At 38.7% G+C, this 21698-nt stretch overlaps 1 protein-coding gene across 5 annotated transcripts; it reads left to right on the forward strand.

The window, feature by feature from the left end:
• The first annotated feature begins 49 nt into the window (after window positions 1–49).
• Window positions 50–16817, forward strand: LOC124141022 (calumenin-B-like). Of its 5 annotated transcripts, none has more exons than XM_046508867.2 (9): window positions 50–147; window positions 398–437; window positions 3163–3288; window positions 5378–5508; window positions 6733–6926; window positions 7510–7676; window positions 8730–8790; window positions 11005–11231; window positions 14351–16817. In XM_046508867.2, the coding sequence occupies exons 1-9, from the start codon at window positions 65–67 to the stop codon at window positions 14453–14455; spliced, it is 1134 nt and encodes a 377-aa protein (XP_046364823.2). In that variant the 5' UTR covers window positions 50–64; the 3' UTR covers window positions 14456–16817. The 5 variants fall into 5 exon arrangements, with proteins under 5 accessions (XP_046364823.2, XP_046364824.2, XP_046364827.2 ...); XM_046508868.2 differs by lacking the exon at window positions 11005–11231 and adding an exon at window positions 11307–11509; XM_046508863.2 differs by having other exon boundaries at window positions 98–288.
• Window positions 16818–21698: the final 4881 nt, after the last annotated feature.

Raw genomic sequence — 21698 nt, forward strand, 5'->3', positions numbered from 1 at the left:
TTGCTATTGGTTGGTTTTTGCAACGGCCACGTTGGCCAAAATTTGATTGGTTAATGCAGACCACATGGGTTCCATTCTGTATTTTGATTGGTCTATACAAGTTGCCGCTCTGGGGTTAGGAAGGTCAATTGCCTCAGCGGTGGTGAGGTAAGTATATAAGCCTGCAGTGTGATTTTTGGTGTGTTGATTTTCTTTTGTCAGCAAGGCCCCGTTCGATCGAGGACTGTCAGGCGTTACAGCTGCTTCACAGCTAATAAACCACGCAATCTGCGTTTGCATATCATCATGGTAAGTGAGCACGCACTTGTCAAACTTGACCTACATTGATCGCTATAGCAATGTCGGTACATTTCTCATGAATGAAGGGTTTATTATTGAAAACGTTTAATGATTTCAGTTCACGGTTTCAACACTCAGAGATATTGATATATTGTAAAGTGAGTAATTAGTTATTTGTTTGTGTTTGCTTGATCCCTTCCCGGCTAGCACTACCTTTTATCATTATTTAAATGAGATATGTCAGATATGTCACCCATAGGTTTGACAGGTAGATATTGACGGAAGTGCCATCGCGGACAGCCCTCCACGGTTGAGTAAACATCTCTGAGACGCTATCATTCATAACAATCAACAATCACTGTAATAAGGACTACGGCTAAACCATTACCAACTGACCACTGTCTTGTCATTCTACCTTTTTTGAAAAACTTTCCAACGTCTCCAGCCTTTATGAACCAATAAACTTCAAAATTCTCAAAAACGAAAGTATTTGACGTAATAACTCTTGTGTTGAACCGCGGTTTATTACTTGGGAGGCGTGCAGCAGATCTGGTAAATGCAGAGGGGTATTGTAATTCTCAGTTAGGGGGTCTACGGGCGCTTAGTCAGCTAGCATCGCTGGTGCCACGTCAGCATCCGAAACTGACTCGTCAGATCAAGGATACAACCCCTGCACTTCACGCTAACTCATTTTGGTCAGGAAACGCCAGTTGCTTTTTTTATCAATGTTTAAGCCTTTGTGCCATTAATTTCTTGTTTATCACACTTTTTTGTTTTGTGCATGTATAAATTCGGGAAATCATGATGTTGATACTTACACTTTTGGTCCAGTTATTTTTCCATCTCATTTACATGTCCGCCTCATCTACTAATCAGTAAAATCCTTTTATTTACTTAAGCTGTTAAGTGGAATCCTCTTTTTATAATTCTGACTTATTTGTCATGTTTATCACCCAAATCTGATTCATTTTCTCATAAAGCATTAGTCCTTCAATTTGTGAAAGAAACAAACAACCAATAAACAGCACCTAATTTGGGACTATGATTTAGCAATATAATATTCAGTTCATATACCCAGCTATATTATATTGGCAAACAGACCCAGCAATGTTTCAATTTGTCTGAAACCATGCTTCATTTAACACGTTTTTCAGGTTTAAATTTGCTATTTCATTTAGGGGCGGTCGGGTAGCCTAGTGGTTAAAGCGTTCGCTTGTCACGTCGAAGACCCGAGTTCTATTCCCGACATGGGTACAATGTGTGAAGCCAATTTCTGGTGTCCCCCGCCGTGATATTGCTGGAATATTGCTGGAATATTGCTAAAGGCGGCGTAAAACCATACTCAGTCAGTGCTATTTCATTTCAAGCAAGGGTTGTTAACATTGTTAAAATGTATTAAATGATGACATTGTTATTATCATTGTGTTATGATTAGTAACTGTGTGACAGGTTAGCATCAACTTATCTTTATGAATAGTAGGGTGTTATTTTCTGGAGGACGAAAAGTTATTACCCTCTTGAGAAAGGTTTCTATATGTGAACGCAATGTCTCAAAATTGTATCTGCTTAGAATCTGATGTGAACACCCTGTGGGGATTCCCTGGGGCTAAATAATGCCCCCAGTATCTATCTCATGCTTGTTGCAAAAGTCAACCATTGCCTACATGTTGGTTACCCTGATATAAGGATCATTGTTCATGCTATCGACCACTGGTCTGGTACTGTTTGCTTTGATGTTGCCTAAATATTGCTTACTGCAGCATTAAACAAAATTTCTTGTATCATATTTGTTCTGGTGCCAACTTGTCACATTTCAGCTGCAAATTATACAGTCAGTCAGGAGCCTACAATTAAGAGACCTGCCATTTATTTGGATTCTTTATATGGTGAAACCTATGTAACTCAAACTTCTTTAACTGGATGTGGATATAATATTTATGATAATAAAACAGAAAAGAAGGTATTACATTGTCAAGTGTATTGTCCCTCAGTTATATACTGTTGATGTATATGGCACACAATGGTCAGATTGTAATGAGACTTAAGTCCATCCACCTATGTTGTGTAGTGAATACTGTAAATCTTGAAAATAACGCGAGCTTGAATTAAATGCGAAAAATGCGAGTGGTCTTTGCTCGCATTTTTAAACATCGCATTTATATCAACAATAAGACATTTTGGATAGCAAAAATACCAACTTAGACATACGCTGTTGTATTCAACACCACTGTTTATTGAGCAGCACTTGTAAATAAAGTATATAAACAACGTCATCTAAACACTAATAACGTCCTGTGAATTGTCACTGCTGGGGTCAAGACAAGAGTTCTACTCACTTATGTCATCACTGATCACACCTGCAAGTCCAGACAGACGCCACCCTTTGTTCTTTGCGACTGCGTCAAAGGCCGACACGAGCCAGCGCGCATGTATTGTTTTTGCGGAAGTACTTTACTCAGCACTAATAAGCGGTGCTATTTGGTGTGTGATTGGATTAATGTAAGGTTGGATTAAGGTGAGGATTCTAAACCTGACTGAGGACATCTTTAGATAGAAATCCACTGATGCTTGAGATGAGGGGGTGTCGCTTTCATATTGAGTCGCATTATTGGCTAGGGTCCAGTGGTCGCATTCTTTTGGAGACACATTAATTTCACGATTTACAGTATACATCTGCTCAGAGAGGTCGGTGGTTCAATCCAGGCTGTGTCATACCAAAAGACATTAAATGCATGCATCCATGTTACTATAAAAGGGAATTGTGAAACCGCATGTCACCTCACATGTTGAAGTACGTAGTGAAATCAGGTAATTGTTGACACATGGCTGTGATTGTGTGGCATGTTGATATGGACAAATTGTTAAATGGCTGTCTGGTTACAGGTGCTATCGTCCGGTCAGGCAATGAGGGCGTACACCCTACTCCTGGTGCTAGCGGTCTTAGCCGTGTCCTACAGCAGTGCAATCCCCAAGCCTGATGGAGACAAGAAGGACAGAACGAAAGAAAAGGTAACATCTTTTGCTCCCCTAGCATCTCAGAACTTGAATGTGGTGTTTGCATGTATGATTACATTGATGGTGTCTATGATCATAATAATGGTTGCTTGGGGTGAATTTATGGAGTGATTTTAATCATATTCTCTGTGGTCGCACTTGAGTAGACTTATCATATTGATTGAATTCATTAGCAGCTGATTAGTGTTATTCTTTTGTGAGCATGCAGATTATGCATGTTATGTCTGACTGCCAGTGTTGGTTGGTGGGTTTGTTTGTTTGTTGTTTTCCGCTGCACTCAGCAATATTCCATCTATTTGACGGCGGTGTGTCCAACCAGACAATTGAGTCTGGACCAGACAATCCAGTGATTGGTATCATGAGCATCGATCCACGCAAACTGATCATACTATTCATGTATCATTATGTAAAGTGTCAGTGATAAATAAACAGTGAATATTTTTGGGGGTACATGTTGTATAGACAGGGAGGGAAACAGGTTGGTAGTTTCATGTTCTTGACCCTGTTCCATGTTTTATTACCTGTATGGTTTAGTTCTAGATTATTGGAATGTTATCTGTGTTACAATTATGAGAACGTTCAGGTACAGATCCTCTTGGCCTTTTGGGTGTATTAATTTCACATTTAATAATTTTTTTCTGATGACATAGAGCAGTCCAAGTGCCTGTCTCTTCTCTAGGCATTATAGAATTCATTTTTATAGTTAATATTCTCTAGTTGAACAAGCAAAATTGTAATGTACCCCATGGTGGAGGATAGTGATAATGCTGTTTTCTTGTTATGATCATGTCAGGGAATATTATAAGGGTAACGCTGATTTCTGATAACATGTGGGCGGTTTAATGATAATTCTATCCATTTTAGCTATAATATTTGATAATATCATGGTCAACTGTTTTAGTAGGTCAGTGTCAGTTGATATTCCATCATAAAGAATGTAGTTCAGCTGTTATGTTTGAAGGGATTATCACATTCTTGCATACTCATGAAATTAATCCAATAGTATTAGTAACCTATAATATTCTCATCTGCTGTCAAGAGCCTGGGTGTGTGTCTTGACTCTAAGATCACCGTGGAAGAACATGTCAGTTATCTCTGTACGACAGGCTATTACCATCTCAGAAACATTGGTGCAATTCTTCATCTCATCACCAAAGACACTGCTCCTACTCTTGCACAATCTCTGAATATTGTCAAGGCTGGGCTATTGCAACAGTCTGGGGACAGGGATTTCAAGTCAACAAAGGCTGTAAAAGATCCAAACTAAATTAAGATCACATGTTAAACCAGGTTTGAAGTCCCAGCATTATGTACAAGCATCTAAGAGAACTGAGGGCCTGTTTCATTACATGTAAGCAGTGCATGGAACTGCACTCAAAAGATCTCACAGGCAGTATGCCCCAGCAAGAGCACTTCGGGCACATCAACAATTCCAACTGTAGGTTCCTGAATCAAAGTTAAAGACCTTCAGCTCTAGGTTTTAGCATTGCTGTCTTTTTTTGTGGAACTCGCTCTCTCTCACACAGAAGTCAGCACCAACAATACAGTCCTTCAAGTCACATCTCTTCCCATTGACCCTGCCGTTCTGGTTGATAATCGCTTTTACAGCAAATCACAAACGCGAGTCCTGCAACATGACCCTGTGTGGTGTGGAAACGCAAAAGTATAAGTGGCCTTATAACAACAAACAAACAAACTCTATCATTACTTCGCTCTCACTTAGGATTCTGCCAACACTCCGGGGCAAATAAGTTGTTAGTACCACATGCTTGACATAAGAGCTGACTGAAACTAGTTAGAAAGTAAAATGATAAGGTGGTTACAGTGTGCGACCTGCCAAAGTCATCCTTGTCCCAGTGAGATGGATAGATGCTCATGCTATCAACCACTGGTTTCTTTGACCCAGATTTGATTAATAAAAAGTTGTTATGACAGGTTGTAATATTGTGCAGTACACATGGTACAACATCATTCATTAATTAAACTCCTGATGTCATGAATCGCAAACAATAAATCTATAAAAAAAATGTTGATCTTCTAAATGACTTCCGCGAGTATCTTATTTGACATTGTTGTTCTTAAGACGCTGAGTGAACAGGATCATGAAGATCATGGTGAACACAATAACAATTATGACCATGATGCCTTCCTGGGCAAGGATGATGCCAAGACCTTCGACCAGCTCAGCCCCGAGGAGAGTCAGGATAGACTTGGGTGAGTAACCATCTTCTCTCAGGAAATTATAGTTCTATGTATCTTGCCTTACACATGAATGTTGGATTTTGATTGGCTGAGACCGAACCGAACTGTTGGCATATGCAGCATACCAAGCGCAATTTTGTTTCTTGAATTAATGATGTATGATGCCAAACTCAGACTATTTACAATGCCGTATTCGACGTAATAAGCGCCCAGGGCGCTCTCACAATTAGAAATAGGGAGCCCTTATTGGAATATTATTTTGGAGGAAAAAAAACAGAGTTGAAAGTTTGTAAATTTCTTGGTTTATGCTGACAGCCTGAAATGTTTATATATGACAAATATATTTTTCAAGGATTTTTTGCCCATAATTAAGGGTGCATGTAACACATGACTGCGTATTATACACAAATAAATAAGTCTTGTGTACATTGATCAATCTGAATGGGTGCTAATTCAGATTGTTCACTAGCCAATATATTAGCAAATATCGCCGTGGGCGCTTATTAGAGCGGGGCGCTTATTATGTCGAATACAGTATTTTCTAGGGGAAATAAATCTTAAGTTTGTATTCAGCAACAATGAAGTGAATAAATGCCTAACTATGGTATTCTTACCAATTCAGCCAAAGCATGCATGCCTAAAACATACCTGCTGTATAATTAATTTGTAATCCACCGGCCCCTTGGTTGACATGGGTTTATGTACCATCTATGTTAGTGTATGTTCAGGCAAGGGGAACATAAATTGACAAAGAGGGAACATCACCCAATGTCACCCACGAGACCGGTGGATAACTTCTATTGTAACATGGTTTTACTAAAATCAGTGTAGCACAAATTAAGTACTTCTGATCATCTCACCCTGTTACTGTTAGGATTCTTGGAAGGAACTGTCTAGAGTGAGTGAGTGAGTGAGTGAGTATGGTTTTACGCCGCTTTTAGCAATATTCCAGCAATATCACAGCAGGGGACACCAGAAATAGGCTTCACATATTGTACCCATGTCGGGAATCGAACTCGGGTCTTCGGTGTGATGAGTTAATTATACTAAGGTAGATCAGGTGCTGAAGCTAGGTGACTTGATTGATGCTATTTCTTCGCACCCTGATCACATGGTGTGGCTCACCGTATCAACCAGCCTACAGTCTGTTCTTTACAGGCTCTTGTGACATAGCTGGAATATACTGATTAGCTCTATATATCAATAATAAACTAAATTAATTTGTATATTTTGCAGGTTGATCGTGGACAAGATTGACAAGGATGGAAACGGTTTTGTCACAGAAGAGGAGTTAAAGGAATGGATCCAGTACGTCCAGAAACGGTACATCATCACGGATACGGATCGGATGTGGAAGGACCACGAGCCAGATGCTGATGACAAGCTTCTGTGGACGTCCTACAAGAAGAGGACATATGGCTACCCTGATGGTAAGTCTTCCAGGCTAGGTACAATAGGCATGTCTTATCTTAAGGAATTACTGGAGGCAGAGGCAGACCCCAGATTAATGGGGGTAGGGGTTGGGCGGTGGCATGGGATTCACACTATCCAAGTCAAGAAGTGAACCCACACACATGAAAGATGTGGATTTGGATAATCCATAATTCCTTGTAGCTTATCCTTTATTTTAACCATGGTCCTTTTTTTTCTGAAATATGTACCAAAAAAATATGGGTTTGCCCAACTATCTGTTGTTGGAACAATGTTATAGAAAATAATTTGTGACGTTTTGAACAAAGATTGAAATCATCTTCAATTATTTGCAACTATGTATTCATATCACATCCCATTGCTATGGGTCTCTTCACGAACATTGCAAATGAAACAATTAAAAAACACTAGCCAATCAGCATGAAGCAAAACATATGATGCTGAGTGAAAGTTACTGAAAATAATTTCACCTCATCTGCAAGCCCTTATGGGTAAAATAGTGAAATAGACAACTGATGTGAAATGAGTTGTGGACTAGCTTATGGTGTCTACCCCAGTTGTAATACGTACTGTCCTTTGCAGAACCAGAAGAAGGCTCCCCCACTTATGAGTACCGCGACATGATTCAGCGAGACAAGAGGCGGTGGGAGAAAGCAGACAAAGATAGGGACAGCAAACTTTCTAAAGAGGAATTCATGGACTTTCTTCATCCTGAAGATGCTGAACACATGAGGGAGATTGTTGTCCACGTATGATTATTTTTCACATTCTTGATAGAACTCATTCTTACTTATCCAGTGCATCATATCTCTGTTCTTTGCGAAAGTGATGTCTCTACCTCCATCACCCCTGTCCCTACCCATGAAGATCTGGGGTAGAATAGGTCTTCAGTAACCCATTCTTGCCATCAAAGGTGACTATGCTCGTTGTAAGAGTCGACTAACGGGATCGGGTGGTCAGGCTTGCTGACTTGGTTGATGCATGTCATCGATCCCAATTGTATGAATATGTATTTCTAATTACACAATGGTGATGTAACACATGTGATTATCAAGGCTGATCAGCGAACTTGGCTAGTACTATCCCATATGGAGATATCCCATATCCCATATACATACCATGTTCAACGTAATAAGCGCCCCGCTCTAAAAAGCGCCCACGGCGATATTTGCTGATATATTGGCTAGTGAACAATCCCAATTAGCACCCCTTCCGATTGATCAATGTACATAAGACTTATTTATTCGCGTCAAATACACACTCGTGTGTTATATGCACCCTTAATTATGGGCAATTAAATTCTGGAAAAATATCTGTCGTATTCAAACATTTCATATAAACCACGAAATTTATCCTTTAACTCTGTTTGTTTCACCAAAATAATGTCGTTACTCTGATAGGAAACTCTCTCATGGAGATATGAGGTCATGTTCATAGGAGGTGACATTAGGTGAACCCTGAGCCAACTTTGACCACCCAATCCAAATGAAAGAAGTGTGGGTTCTTGAACTAGTCAGATGTCAGCTTTCTTAGCAGTTTGCCTTCATTTCTTTATCACCTTGATTTGATAATTTTGATCTTGCTAAAGGAAACTGCCACAGAACACAAATCTATCCTAAATTGTAGACTCTTGAGGGTGGAGATGCCATGGGACTTGGAAAAGACAGGATGTATAAAGTATTTACAACAATATACTACATGGCTAAATGTTTGCACATTCAGAACCCCCTTATTACATTTGTTTTCGAGAGACAGATTTTTCCAAATCTGATGAATCTTAATGTCTTGTTTCACTTCTGCAGGAAACTCTGGAAGATATTGACAAAGATAAAGATGGATTTATCAGTATTGAAGAATATATTGGTAAGTAAATCATGCTTTTATTTAGTAATAATCATGAACCTTGGCAGGTTCTTCACCCCATCACTAAAATCATGATGTTGCTATTGTTTCATGGTGTTTGTTTCAATTGCTGACAACACTAAGACTTTTCTACTTTCTACATGACCTATAAAACATGGAATGATTTGCAGTCACACATGTCATATACATATTGAGCATGGATACATACATATACATTAAAAGATCGTCTTTGCTGATTATTATTCTGTCAAACATGCTGTGACATACTGCATTTTACTGGCTATAGGCAAAGTTTTAAGATCAAATTCTAGGGAATAGAAAAGGATGTGGGCCCAGTCGTCACAATATCTCTCTGCTTGGAGATCTGACAACACTTCCATAGGTCGTGTCAGGTGAACCCTGAGCAAATTGTAACCAGCAAGTCTATTGGAAGGTTGTGTGGGTTCTTAAGCCAATCAGGTGTCAGATTTCTAAATTGATTCCCCTTGATGTTTTTTACCACCTTGGTTTGGAAATTTCAATTTGAACAAAAGAAAGTCCACAGAGAACACAAATATTCCTTTCGTGATTCCCCCTTTGGGTATAGTTGCCATGGTGCTCAGAAACGACAGGGGGTGAAAAATATCTACATCTAAATAAAAGCACAGCCTATGTCATTTACAATCGGATTAACTTCATTTTCGAGATACTGAAATCAGATATGCTTGGTTGGATGCTTCGCTCATCGAGAATTTAGAAGCCATGATATTGATTGGTAGATTAGAAAGCTACTATGATCTAGCTTTGAGTATACAACTTGTATTATGTCTTTATTAGGCAATGTTAGTGGTGACATGATTCACAGAGGTATTGTTAATTTGCACCTTATGATATGACACAATATGCCACCCATGCGATATATCATGATATAACATGTATATCGATTCATAGTTTTAAAAGAAACCTATTTTCAAAAAGAATGAGTTGCAAAGTTTTGCAATAACCAAGCCCAGTATATACTCGAACTGGTTTTACCTTACTGCCTATCTCAACATATGCTTATGAACATAAACCTGAATATAATAACTTAGGATTTGTTTGAAGGGAAGATACTTTTGGAATAAAAGATGTGTATTTAAGTGTGATATTAAGTTAAAAGATTCCAAGTGCTTTAAGAATCACTGAGCAACATAAGCATAAACTTGTATATAATATCTTAAATGTTCTTCAAAAGGCAGATACTATTTGGAAAAAAGGCCACACTCACTCACTCACTCACTCTTGGGGTTCAGAATCCACAGTTTTTTCATATACATAAAACATTTACAAGATCACACAGGGACATACAAGGACGTACAGGGACGCACAGGGATGTACAGGGACATACAAGGACATACAAGGACATACAAGGACATACAAGGACACACAAGGACATACAGGGACACACAAGGACATACAAGGACACACAGGGACATACAAGGACACACAGGGACATACAGGGACACAGACATACAGGGACACACGGATGTACAGAGACACAGGGACATACAAGGACATTCAAGGACACACAGGGACAAACAAGGACACACAGGGACATACAAGGACACACAGGGACATACAAGGACACACAGGGACATACAAGGACACACAGGGACATACAGGGACACAGACATACAGGGACACACGGATGTACAGAGACACAGGGACATACAAGGACATACAAGGACACACAGGGACATACAAGGACACACAAGGACACACAGGGACGCACAGGGATGTACAGGGACGTACAGGGACACACAAGGTCACACAGGGACATACAGAGTCACACAAGGACACAGGGACATACAGGGACACACAAGGACACAGGGACATATAAGGACACACAAGGACACAGGGACGTACAAGGACACACAGGGACACACAGGGACATCCAGGGACATACAAGGACACACAGGGACACACAAGGACACACAGGGACATACAAGGACATGGGGTACCAGTTTGTCCCAGTACATGACATGGTTGATGTATATGAGACTGGCATGATTCAATGCTCAAGCTGTTGGGACCTGGATTGCGTGACCTAGACTTCATTATTTACAAGCCTCTGTTATTTGGCTGAAAAACAGCATCTCATTCACATGTTCAGTTGACAAATGATGCCCATTCAGAAAGGTTACCATGGTAACAAATTGATGTTTGCACGTGTATTCCATGTACAACTAATTCTAGCGGACATTTGGGACGATGAGGATGACGATGATGATGAGGAAGATGACCACCATGACGGTGAACCCGATTGGGTGGCATCTGAGCGCGAGCAGTTCGCCAGTTACCGAGACAAAAACAAGGACGGTAAATTAGACCAGGCTGAGATTAAGGAATGGATTATCCCTGAGGATTATGACCACAGTTCGGCTGAGGCTACTCACTTAATGGAGTCCTCGGACACGGATAAGGTTTGTTGATCCTCATACGCCCTCTAGTCGCAGCAAGCTTTCACTCATCTTTTGTTTGACCTTTAACCTTTGTAGGTGACATGTGGCCTGATAAAGATAAGGGTGAGGAGGAGCCTGAATGGGTGAAAAGTGAACGTGAACAATTTAATACGTACCGTGATAAAAACAAAGATGGCAAAATGGATGGGGAGGAAGTGAGAGAATGGATCCTTCCAAGTGATTACGATCACTCGCGGGCGGAGACGAAGCATCTTATTCATGAGGCTGATGCTGATAAGGTTTGTAGCCTCAGTATTTAATTTCTTTCAGCATGTGTTTAGGTCTGTTTTTGGTTATATTTTGTGGTTGGTTGCCATGGATACAGATTTGGATAAAATTGTGACCATGGATGCAGATGGGGCTAGCTTGGTAATCATGAATACAGTGGAGTTGGTTTTTGGTGTAATCATTGAAACCGTTTTTTGTTTTTACTGTGGATACAATTTTGCAGCTAAGGTTTCACTCTTTGCATATCTTTGTCAGCTTGGCAGGAGGCCTCACATTCTTGGGTGAAAGCATCATTTGAGCTTATCAAATCGAGCTTACTTCTTTTTGGTTCAAGGTTCTTTCTCTCTGCCTTATTTCTCATTTTAAGATACTTTTTCATAACACAATAACAGGATTGATGTTATTTCAAGGTTGCATTGGAGTAATGGAGTATGTGTTTTTGTTTCTTATGCAGACGAGTATTGCTTCAGAATTTTGTTTTGAAACCATATAGTGCCTTTGGTGATGCATATTTTGTTCATTGGAAAAACACAAATCAGAGTAATAGAGGCAAGGAAACTTTGGAGAACCACAGGACCCTGTTGCAAAAGTCATCGTAAGTGTATGTGTAAGTCTGGGAGTTATGACAGTCTCAGCAGTAGGAATGATTTATGACTCAGAATCACATTGGTGCTTCAGGGCAGAATTATTGCACCAAGCGTCAGTCTCATTAAAATCAAATCTTAATTCTCGCTATCGCTAAACAAAGATCTGTGGACATCCCATTATGGGTCACATCAGAACGACTTTTCATCCGACCAATCAAAGCTTCTCTTTCCAGATCATGAAAGTGACAGTCGGAATGTGTTTTCTAATCATGCATCCTCGAAAGTGTTAACATGGGGTATTCTGAATGACAGTTACGGCCTGTACGACTGATTCCGTCAAAATTATCGTCTATCTCTCGCTTCCGTGGGATAAACATTTGAATGGAGGAGGCGTTGCACAGTATGTGGGAAGCACAGCCATACAATCAGAACCATAGTATAGACATTCCGGAATGTTCGTTTGTTCAGTTTTCAAAATTTTAATCGAGAACTCTGTCAATATATCTTTCAAGCGTAGTCTGAAATGGAAGTCGCCAGGTTGAAACGAGTGCCATAAAGCTTGAAAAAGCTGCTTTCTATCTAATTGGCTGATATCGACTTCTTGTTAGTCGTTTCAGTGTTTGGTTAAAGTTCGCGATAGGTCGTTCTGACGTGACCCGTAATGGGATGTCCTCAGATCTTTGTTTAGCGTCAGCGAGACCTTAGATCTGATTTTAATGAGACTGACCAAGAGTCCAATGTTTGTGCCATGTAGAGAAGGCAAATCGCTAATTGCTGTTTTCAGACAGTTCAGATTATCCACTGACCATCTTACACCCCCAGTCCATCAATGGACTGGCCTGCTCATTGGTTCATAGGAAAAGGTCAAGATTTATTAAGTTGACAGGTGGTTTTTTATCAGGTTCATGGGAATTTTGGTTTAGATTTGTTTTGGATAGCGTGAACTACCCTCACCCATATCTTCAGCCTCTTCAACTCTTGTTTCTCCCACACTGCTTATCTCCCTTTGTAGCTTAACCCTCCCTCTTATTTCCTGCACTCCTTGATCTGTGTGTCACCATATGCACCTTACCTGTGGCACTCTTGTTTCCCTCACTCTCATATGACACCCTTCTAGCTTTGTAGTTACTGCTTTGCTTGGATGCTGTGAGTTGCAGTTGTATATTGGACTACACTTTACATTCATTGATCATTGTCATGTTTTGTTGTAGAAGTTTACTTGCATGTGTCCTCATTTATTGATCGAGCTTGATCTTCAACTCTGTTCATGACCTATGAAAATCCCCCTGTTTGGGATTTCTGGGTTAGAATAGGTTAGGTGGATTGGGTGGTCACTGTGTGGCCAGGGCTGTGTGATGAGGATCGAGGATCATGCTTTCGACCTCTGGTTGGCCTGGCCTGGCCTAGACTTAAATAGAAATGATATCAGTTGGGATTTGTTAAGATGAATCTATTTTTGTGTGTGAAATTTTAAAAGAAAAGAAACATAAATACAAGGGTATATTTGTTTTTTAACTTTTGCTATATAACGGGTAGCAGAGGCACATTAGTAGGTGCAGTTAACATGTAAGTTGTGTGAAGAATCGGGGACCGAAGGCTTAACAATTCAAGAGAAGACTTTTATGTGCCTTGTGAAGTTATGGAAATCTCATCCTCAAAAATGCTTTTGATACAATTCTAGACATCCAGTCCCATCTTAGGTACACTGTTTCCTAATACTAACATTAAATTGTTTTTTTAGAATGACTTGGATAGTTGCTCTTGCTTTCAATCACTGGTTTGCCTGGTCCAGACGTGGTTATTTGCAGGCCGGTGGGATGTAGCTGGGTCATTTATGGCTGCCACATGAAACCACATGCACTTACAACTCATTCTTTGACTGCAAGACTGCTTGCCACAAGGAAAAACTTAGGGACTGGAAATTTATTAAAGAGATTAAGGGTTAGGTGTCGTGAAGAAAAATGACAACGAAAGATGGGGGTCGCCAATATTTATCACAATATTATAGAAGGAGGGTCCTGACAGTTATACTTTTTCAAATAAAACAGTTATGTATTTGAACATGTTGAAAATTGTTTAGGGATTGGCCCACCCACCCCTATTATAATGACACATTCCTTTGTTACAGAATTAATACATGTGCCATAAGTGTCATCAATTCATTGTGTCTGAACATTTGATGCTTGTATGAATCACCCTTAGATTGTGGTTTCTGTTATGATAATGATGATAATTTTTATGTTTTTTCACTCATTTATCTTTCAGGATGGCAAACTCACAAAAGAAGAAATTCTCGACAAGTATGATCTGTTTGTTGGCAGTCAAGCCACTGACTTTGGGGAAGCTCTTACTCGCCATGATGAGTTTTAAACACAGATCAATTAGGTGTTTCAATTTGGAAAAAATCCCTCCAGTTACACAGAATTCACAGGATTGTGTTACAAAGCCAAGGTTTACAATACAGGGAAGGGGGATAACTGCTGTTGAAGTCAAGCATTGTGATAAAATATGAGAACATTTCCAGCACTCCGTGAACATTACGAACATGAATATAAAGAATTATCTATGATTTTGTTTGTTAAAACAGGTTTTCAAAATACCAGACTTTGTCATGAAACATTTTGCTTTACAATCGGAAAGTTCGAATCAAGTACACAGCTGCTCAGGGATTGTGACCTTTGACTTCCTGCTTTGTCCAATATGATTTCAAGATAGCATCATGTGACCAGGTCTGACCAATTGGATGAGTGGTAGCTGTTGCTTTGAAAAGGAACTTGTGTATTTATGGAATGTACATGTGAGGGTATGTTTTTAGCAATATTGTGCGCAATCTCTGAAATGTTTAAATAAGAAGTCAAATTTAAACATTGAATCAAGTATTGTTAACACAAGGTCACAACTTTGTTCTCAAGACGAACAAATATTTTTTATCAATTTATCATTGTTACTGATTTGACACTTTTTATTAAAGATTTCAGTTAACACTCACACAAATTATAATTGTCAAGTTTGTTAATGGGTTTCAATGAGAACCCTTTATCTTTTAATTTTTATATGAACGTATTTGTTATGGTTTCTATCAAATGTCTTACGCTTTTCAAGATCCAGGACATTTTGACTTTGATCGAAAAGAAAAATGTTTTTCCTTTCTTTAATGTATGCAACCATAGTTACCATGGTGACTATGAGGCGCTGCATTGTCCCTGTGTTTGGTCATTAACAAATGGCATTGTTCCGAATCAAGTTTTACTGTCAGTATTTTTTCAGATGGTGCCCTGGTTCAATCTAGTGCTTTGGTTATTAGTTTAAAAGTGTCCTTGCAATAAATTTTAGAACGATTTGAAATAAGTTGTTTCTAGATTGCCAAAGATGTCATGAGAAGTTCTGTCCAGTACATTCTCATAAAACCTGTATTCAGTCAAGTCAAACAATTTGTTTTGTTACGGCAACCATTTTAGACATTTTAAGATATGAAATATGTTTGAATATGTGTTTGCCTCAATATAGATTTGATATTTCAAGCCAAAAGGAACTTCAGTAGGATACCTGGCTCTTTTTGTTTTTCATATACCACATTAAACAGGGGTTGTCTTTAAAGTTCTCGAGTCTTTTTTTTAAATCTACAAATGAGATTACCCCTATTGATTCAGAAATGTTTAATTATTTATAAAAATATGAAACTGTCTATAAAGGGCACTTGTCCCAGGCCTTTGTCTGGAGGTCAAAATTAATTAAAAGATTCGGGGACTTCAGAGACATTCCACCTTGTTTTGAATAAACCATGTATTTGATATGTCTGTACTTACAAATGGACAGTAATCTTATTTAATTTGAAGTCAGTTAGCTAAATAATTGCTGGCTATGTTTGTTTTCAGGGACAATATTACCTAGATCATCATGACTGCAGACAATTTTCAGAAACCCATGTAAAAATGTTTTGAATTTTGGTAAAGCATGGATTTAGTTTTGCTGTGTTCAAATTTTTGTTGGTAGCAACTTTTCTGATATATCTAGTCAAATGCAGCTTGGTGTTCAAAAGTACTCTGACGAGAGAACTTGCTCAGTGGTATTGTCATTGTAAATAAGATGATAAGTTGTAAACTTGTAGTTTTGTCTGTACCTTGTATACTCACCTGATATACCAATAAGACTAAAATACCATCTGTGCTTTTCAGTGCTTATTGCCTTACTAAAAACTGCTGAATTTGCAGTAGAGTTCACCTTTTACCAAGGATTGGATATAGAAAGTCATATTTGCTTAACTAGATTGTTTTGTTTCTCTTCCATTTGTTTGAAATGGCAAAATTATCATGTCATTGAAATTGGGAAGTGTTTGCAACCCTTTGAATAAAATAATTGAACTTGAATTAAATTTTGGTTTTCTATGCATTAGATTACTATTTCGTGGAAATGGTGGAAGAAACGTGAATTTATAAACTAAAATTGAAGCATATCACAACTGCCTGTCAAATGAAGCTTGTTTACTCTTGATTATATCTCAAAGTTCAAAATTCTATGCAGCGCTATACATGCCAGAGGCTTCCTTCCAATGAGAAACTTAGGCAAGATGAAGAACTACATCAACATATTCTAAGTAGCATATCATTTAGCATTGTTACAATGTTTAGTATCCTGTAGACCAGCACTTATTTTGTCAGCGCCTGAAAGGTGTACAGCAAATCTGATATTTCTTAGTGACGTTTTGTAAGATAATAAAATTGTATGTTTCAAATGTTCTCTTGTAATGTTTTCACTTAAGTTAAGCAACTCTTGTGTTAAGTGTTATAGAAATACAGGAAACTAGAGGATTTGAACTGGTTTTAAGCCCATGCCAAGGAAGACAACTCTCGTAATGCATGCACAGTTGAGTGAGTGATTTGGGTTCATCCAACCACCTTGAATAGTATTTCATGTCATGGTTTGTCATAATGTGGGAGGAAGTGAGGTCACATGTCAAAAGGAAAGGCATGCTGACAGAGGACAGTGCTTCAGGACTGCACAGGTCTCGGTTGCCTAAAGGATGTGGGTCATATTTCTCACTAGGACAATTACATGTTCAGAACACTAACTTGATATGGTCCCAATGCATTCCACATAGAATAGGACGCCCAGAAACCTCTGCGGCAGGCAGGAGGCGAGTAAATGGATCAGACGGTCAGACTCGAGGACTTGGCTGATTGTGCATCATCGTTTGTGTTTTGTTTGTTGTTTAATGGTGCACTCAGCAATATTCCAGCTATATGACGGCGGTCTGTATATAATTGAGTCTGGAGCAGACAATTCAGTTATTGACATCGTGAGCAACGATCCACGCAATTGGGATAAGATGACATGCATCAACCAAGTCAGCGAGCCTGACCATCCGATCCCGTTCGTCGCCTCGTACACGCTTAGTCGCCTGTGCATCCTTGTGGATTGTTGCTTTTAATATCAGTCACTGGATTGGCTGGAACGTTGCTAAGGGCGATGTTTAACAAAAAGAAGGTTTGATGAGGGATTGTCATTTAGGGGCAACATTAGGGGTGAACATCCTGTGCATTCACCATGCTCTGCCACAACATGAGTACAAATGGTACAAGTACATGCCTGTTGAATCCCTGCTTGGCTCAAACTCAATAGTCCATCTGAAGAGTTGAAAATATGTTAACCTATCCTTAATTGATAAATCAAACATGCTTTAAAAAAAAGAAAAAAAAAGAACTCTGTACAAGTTAAAATGTGTATCAAGTAGACTGGCCTAAACAGGATACAGCATGATTCCTCAAAGACAGGATAAAGGTAGACATGAATAGAAACATTGTCGAGCAGCCAGATGCATCTCCACCTCGGACAGTAGTAATAAGGTCAAGTCGGATATGTCGAACCCTGAAAGTCAAACTATTTCTCTGGTCAAAGGTTCGCTAAATACAATGTTTATTCCTAATGCAGGATATTTACCATCACCAAACACACAAGTCTGATAACCTCTTTATCATAAAATGTCATTCTTTAATTCTGTGCTTGAAAATCGCTTTCCCTCTCTCACAAACATTACCTAAACATTGCGAGTTTTCCTGGAATGCACGCATTAATATTTATTACGTCACAGGGTAAGTGATGGGTCAGTCGGACAGTGACAGTTGCCAATACAGCTCCAACTAAAATCTGTTTCTTATACAGTGGCAAAGCAACACATACACAAAACAACAATTGTTTTTACTTGCCTTTCGCGGCAATCCATTGGTCTGTCAGCTAGAGTAACTGCCCTTTGTCAAAGGGAAGCTACTCTAACCCTACTCTATGAGACGTCACGGCCACGTTCAGACGTTGACAGTCTGTCCTGTCATAACGTTACGAAGTTCAGATGTACACACAGACACAAAATGAAACAAATCAACCATTCAAACATATTTCGGACAAATCCAACTATTTTAATTTGTATAAAAGGGTCCAAGCCGCAGAGGTCTACGAGCACAGATATGGCTACTGATCCCACTTGGCAAGGACTAGTGCCCTCGCAAAATTGTTTCGCAATTTATGTCTCCAAAGTTGCCCAAACTTAAAAAATGCCTTAGCAACCTCACAGTTATACACTGATTTTCAATATATTAGACTGTTTTTTTTATAATGAAAGCAATTATCCCAGTAGTTTCTCCAGATTCCTGATGGTTAATTCTGACTCGATCGTCGAATGACATGGGTGATGCCATGTTTGTTTGTAAACAGTGAAAGTAGTCCCTACTTGACCTTTGATATTTGCATCTCTATCCGCATAATTTTTATTATGACCCCAACAGATATTGTTTTTATCCGTTTATACTGCCGAGAAACCTACCTATTATATGATAAATATATAAGGTTTCCTGTCTTATAGTAATGACCATAAATTCCAAGGTACTATTTTCTGTTGCACAAGTCACTTTTAGTTACTTTCATGATGGGAATGTTTCCTTAACCATGTATATAAATAATATAAATAAATAAATAATAAAATAAGATATAAAGTTTTCATGTATCATATCACCTTTCTATCGAGATATGGACTGTATCGTAACTGTGTATTGTTACAGCCCTAGGCAACATCAAATCGCATTTATGCTCACTATCACATACTGAACAAGAGAAGTTAGTGGTCATGAACATTTTGGGGGATATTTTCTTGCAGTAAAGACTGAGCACACAATTTCATAAAAATATCCCCAAAATATTCATAATCCCTAACTATATTTGTTCAGTTTATACCGGTACATGTAATGGACAGTGTTATAAACCAGTCCGATAACTTGAAAAGGTCACCTTGCAGTAACTACATTTAGTAAGCCTTGTACATCAATGTGATGCCTACTTGCTCAAAAACTATCGCATAAAGTTCCCTAACTGAATCCCAATGTGTGAGGGAGTGAGTGAGTATGGTTTTCTGCCGCTTTCAGCAATATTCCAGCAATATCATGGACACCAGAAATGGGCTTCACTCATTTTACCCATGTCGCGAATCGAACCCAGGTCTTCGGCGTGATGAGCGGACGCTTTAACCACAAGGCTACCCAAATCAAATGAACATGGCTGACATGGCCATCACAAGCTCATATTCACATATTAATGTGAGCTAAAAACTAACAAATGGAGAACAAATACTGCAAGAAAGAAAACAGAAGAGTTCCAAAGGTAGAAAGAATTCATGTTTTATTTACAACGAGCTAGCACTTGGTGCATAATCAACAATAGTAGCATAAGAAAACACCAGAACAAAGAAAGGCAACAAATTGTTTATTCCATGAACATATACACCATTAAACAACTACCTGCAAAACTATATATACTGCTCTACTCTCACCGTACAACATTTATTAATTGCTAATACATACCTATGAATCCTTAATGCCAAAGACTTGATGTCATTTTCCCCCGCAGGTACAATTTGTGAAGACTATAACAGGTGCCCCTCAAAATGATATGGCTGGACTTTTGCTAAAAGCAGTGCTGAAAGCCCCTCACTGCAACACTGATTTTGCTTGCGCCTTTAGTTGGTTTACGAAACCGACCAACAAAAAAACCAAATGAAATTGGAAAGAAGAAAAAAGAATTCAATCTGGTATTATCAAAATAGCATGTAGCAGGGGAAGGGAAAACTCCTTACATTTCTGGATCATAATCTTTACAAATACATATTCAATATTCTTCAGTGTGCATTAAACAGGTTTGTCAAGGCTGGAACAGATTCATCATCAAAACATAGAAGCTACAGTATGAGGGATTCATAGATATCTATTAACAATCAAGAAATGTCGCCAAGTGAAAGTAGAGCTGTAGATAGCTTCTATCTTGCAGATAATTCAACCATATGTTAAATAGGGACGAAGCTTAACGATGCCCTCTTTAGTCTGGGCCCAAGTTAAGCCTCCCTTTTAGGAGTGCGCCACCCTTATTATCCTATCTACCTAACAGCAAAATTTGATTGAGATGAAGCATTCTAGCAGGGAGTCTATACAGACTTTATCTTTGTATAGTCTCCCTGATTCTAGTTTATAGAGGTGTGTAAGCATGGAAGAGGCCTCATGGGACCTAAATAGTTATTCGAGATCAGACACCTGTATAAAAGACTCACTCTATGTAGCACTAAATAATTGATCAGCTGATCACCTCAGACAGTGATAAGGACTGACAAAGAACATTTTGACATGCATGCATACAAACACTGAAGCATGAGAAGACAAGGGTGTGTTTCAGGTTACAGCACACATTAGGCATAGATAAGTATATACATGTACATCTAATCTTTAGAAAATATCAACTTTGATTTGAAGCGTATGTTTTTGCATCTTTTTGTCAAATTAAAATAACTTTCAATAACTTTTGAAAGGTATTGTTGCAATTCCCAAACCACAAATAAATTAAGAAACATTGGATAATATATGCTTCATGACTAGTATATGAAGTGATTAACTCACAAATTACACTTTTACAAGACAGAAAGGCCACAACAAATTGATAATTTGTTTGAATTATGAAAATACAAAATGTCCTGACAGGTGGTACAAAATTTGTAGCTCTTCTTCTAAGTACATGTATAAGCCCATTTGATCAAGATTAACTGATGCCTTTGTTATTGCTGGATACAGGCAACAGTATTGTGAACCCCAATCAAAGATATCCCTAATATCTAGGGACCATGTATGAAATGTATGGACAGAAAAACAGTGAAACCTGTCCTAGATATGTAAGGATAAGATATATGGATGAACAACTTCTTTATTACAATAGGAGCGATGTTTCGGTGTAGGTTCTATCACCGTTATCAAGCAAGCAAGCAAGCAAGCAAGCTTGATAACAGTGTTTGAACCAACACCGAAACATCGCTCCTAATTGTAATAAAGAAGTTGTTCATGCATATATCTTATCCTTACTCAGTACTTACTTCTAAACGCCTCTCAAAGAAGCTGTTCTAGATACTTGGTCAAACCTATATAGGTCAAGATTGACTCAAATTACTTTAGACAATGGTAATGCAGCCTCGCAGTATTGATTATGTATTACATTCATCCATCAACTAAGAGCTAGTTAAGTCTTTGATAAGTGAGTGAGTGAGTGAGTATGGTTTTACGCCGCTTTTAGCAATATTCCAGCAATATCACGG

Source organism: Haliotis rufescens, unplaced genomic scaffold, assembly GCF_023055435.1.
Source record: "Haliotis rufescens isolate VD_foot unplaced genomic scaffold, xgHalRufe1.0.p SCAF_6, whole genome shotgun sequence".
NCBI classification, from domain to species: Eukaryota; Metazoa; Mollusca; class Gastropoda; order Lepetellida; family Haliotidae; genus Haliotis; species Haliotis rufescens.

Bases quoted from the DNA above. Each gene is read 5' to 3' on its own strand.
- LOC124141022 (XM_046508867.2), top strand. From the start codon at position 65: ATGGGTTCCATTCTGTATTTTGATTGGTCTATACAAGTTGCCGCTCTG. The intron at 8,791-11,004 runs GTAAGTAAATCA...AACTAATTCTAG, and splicing joins CAGTATTGAAGAATATATTG to CGGACATTTGGGACGATGAG. The intron at 11,232-14,350 runs GTTTGTTGATCC...TTTATCTTTCAG, and splicing joins AGTCCTCGGACACGGATAAG to GATGGCAAACTCACAAAAGA.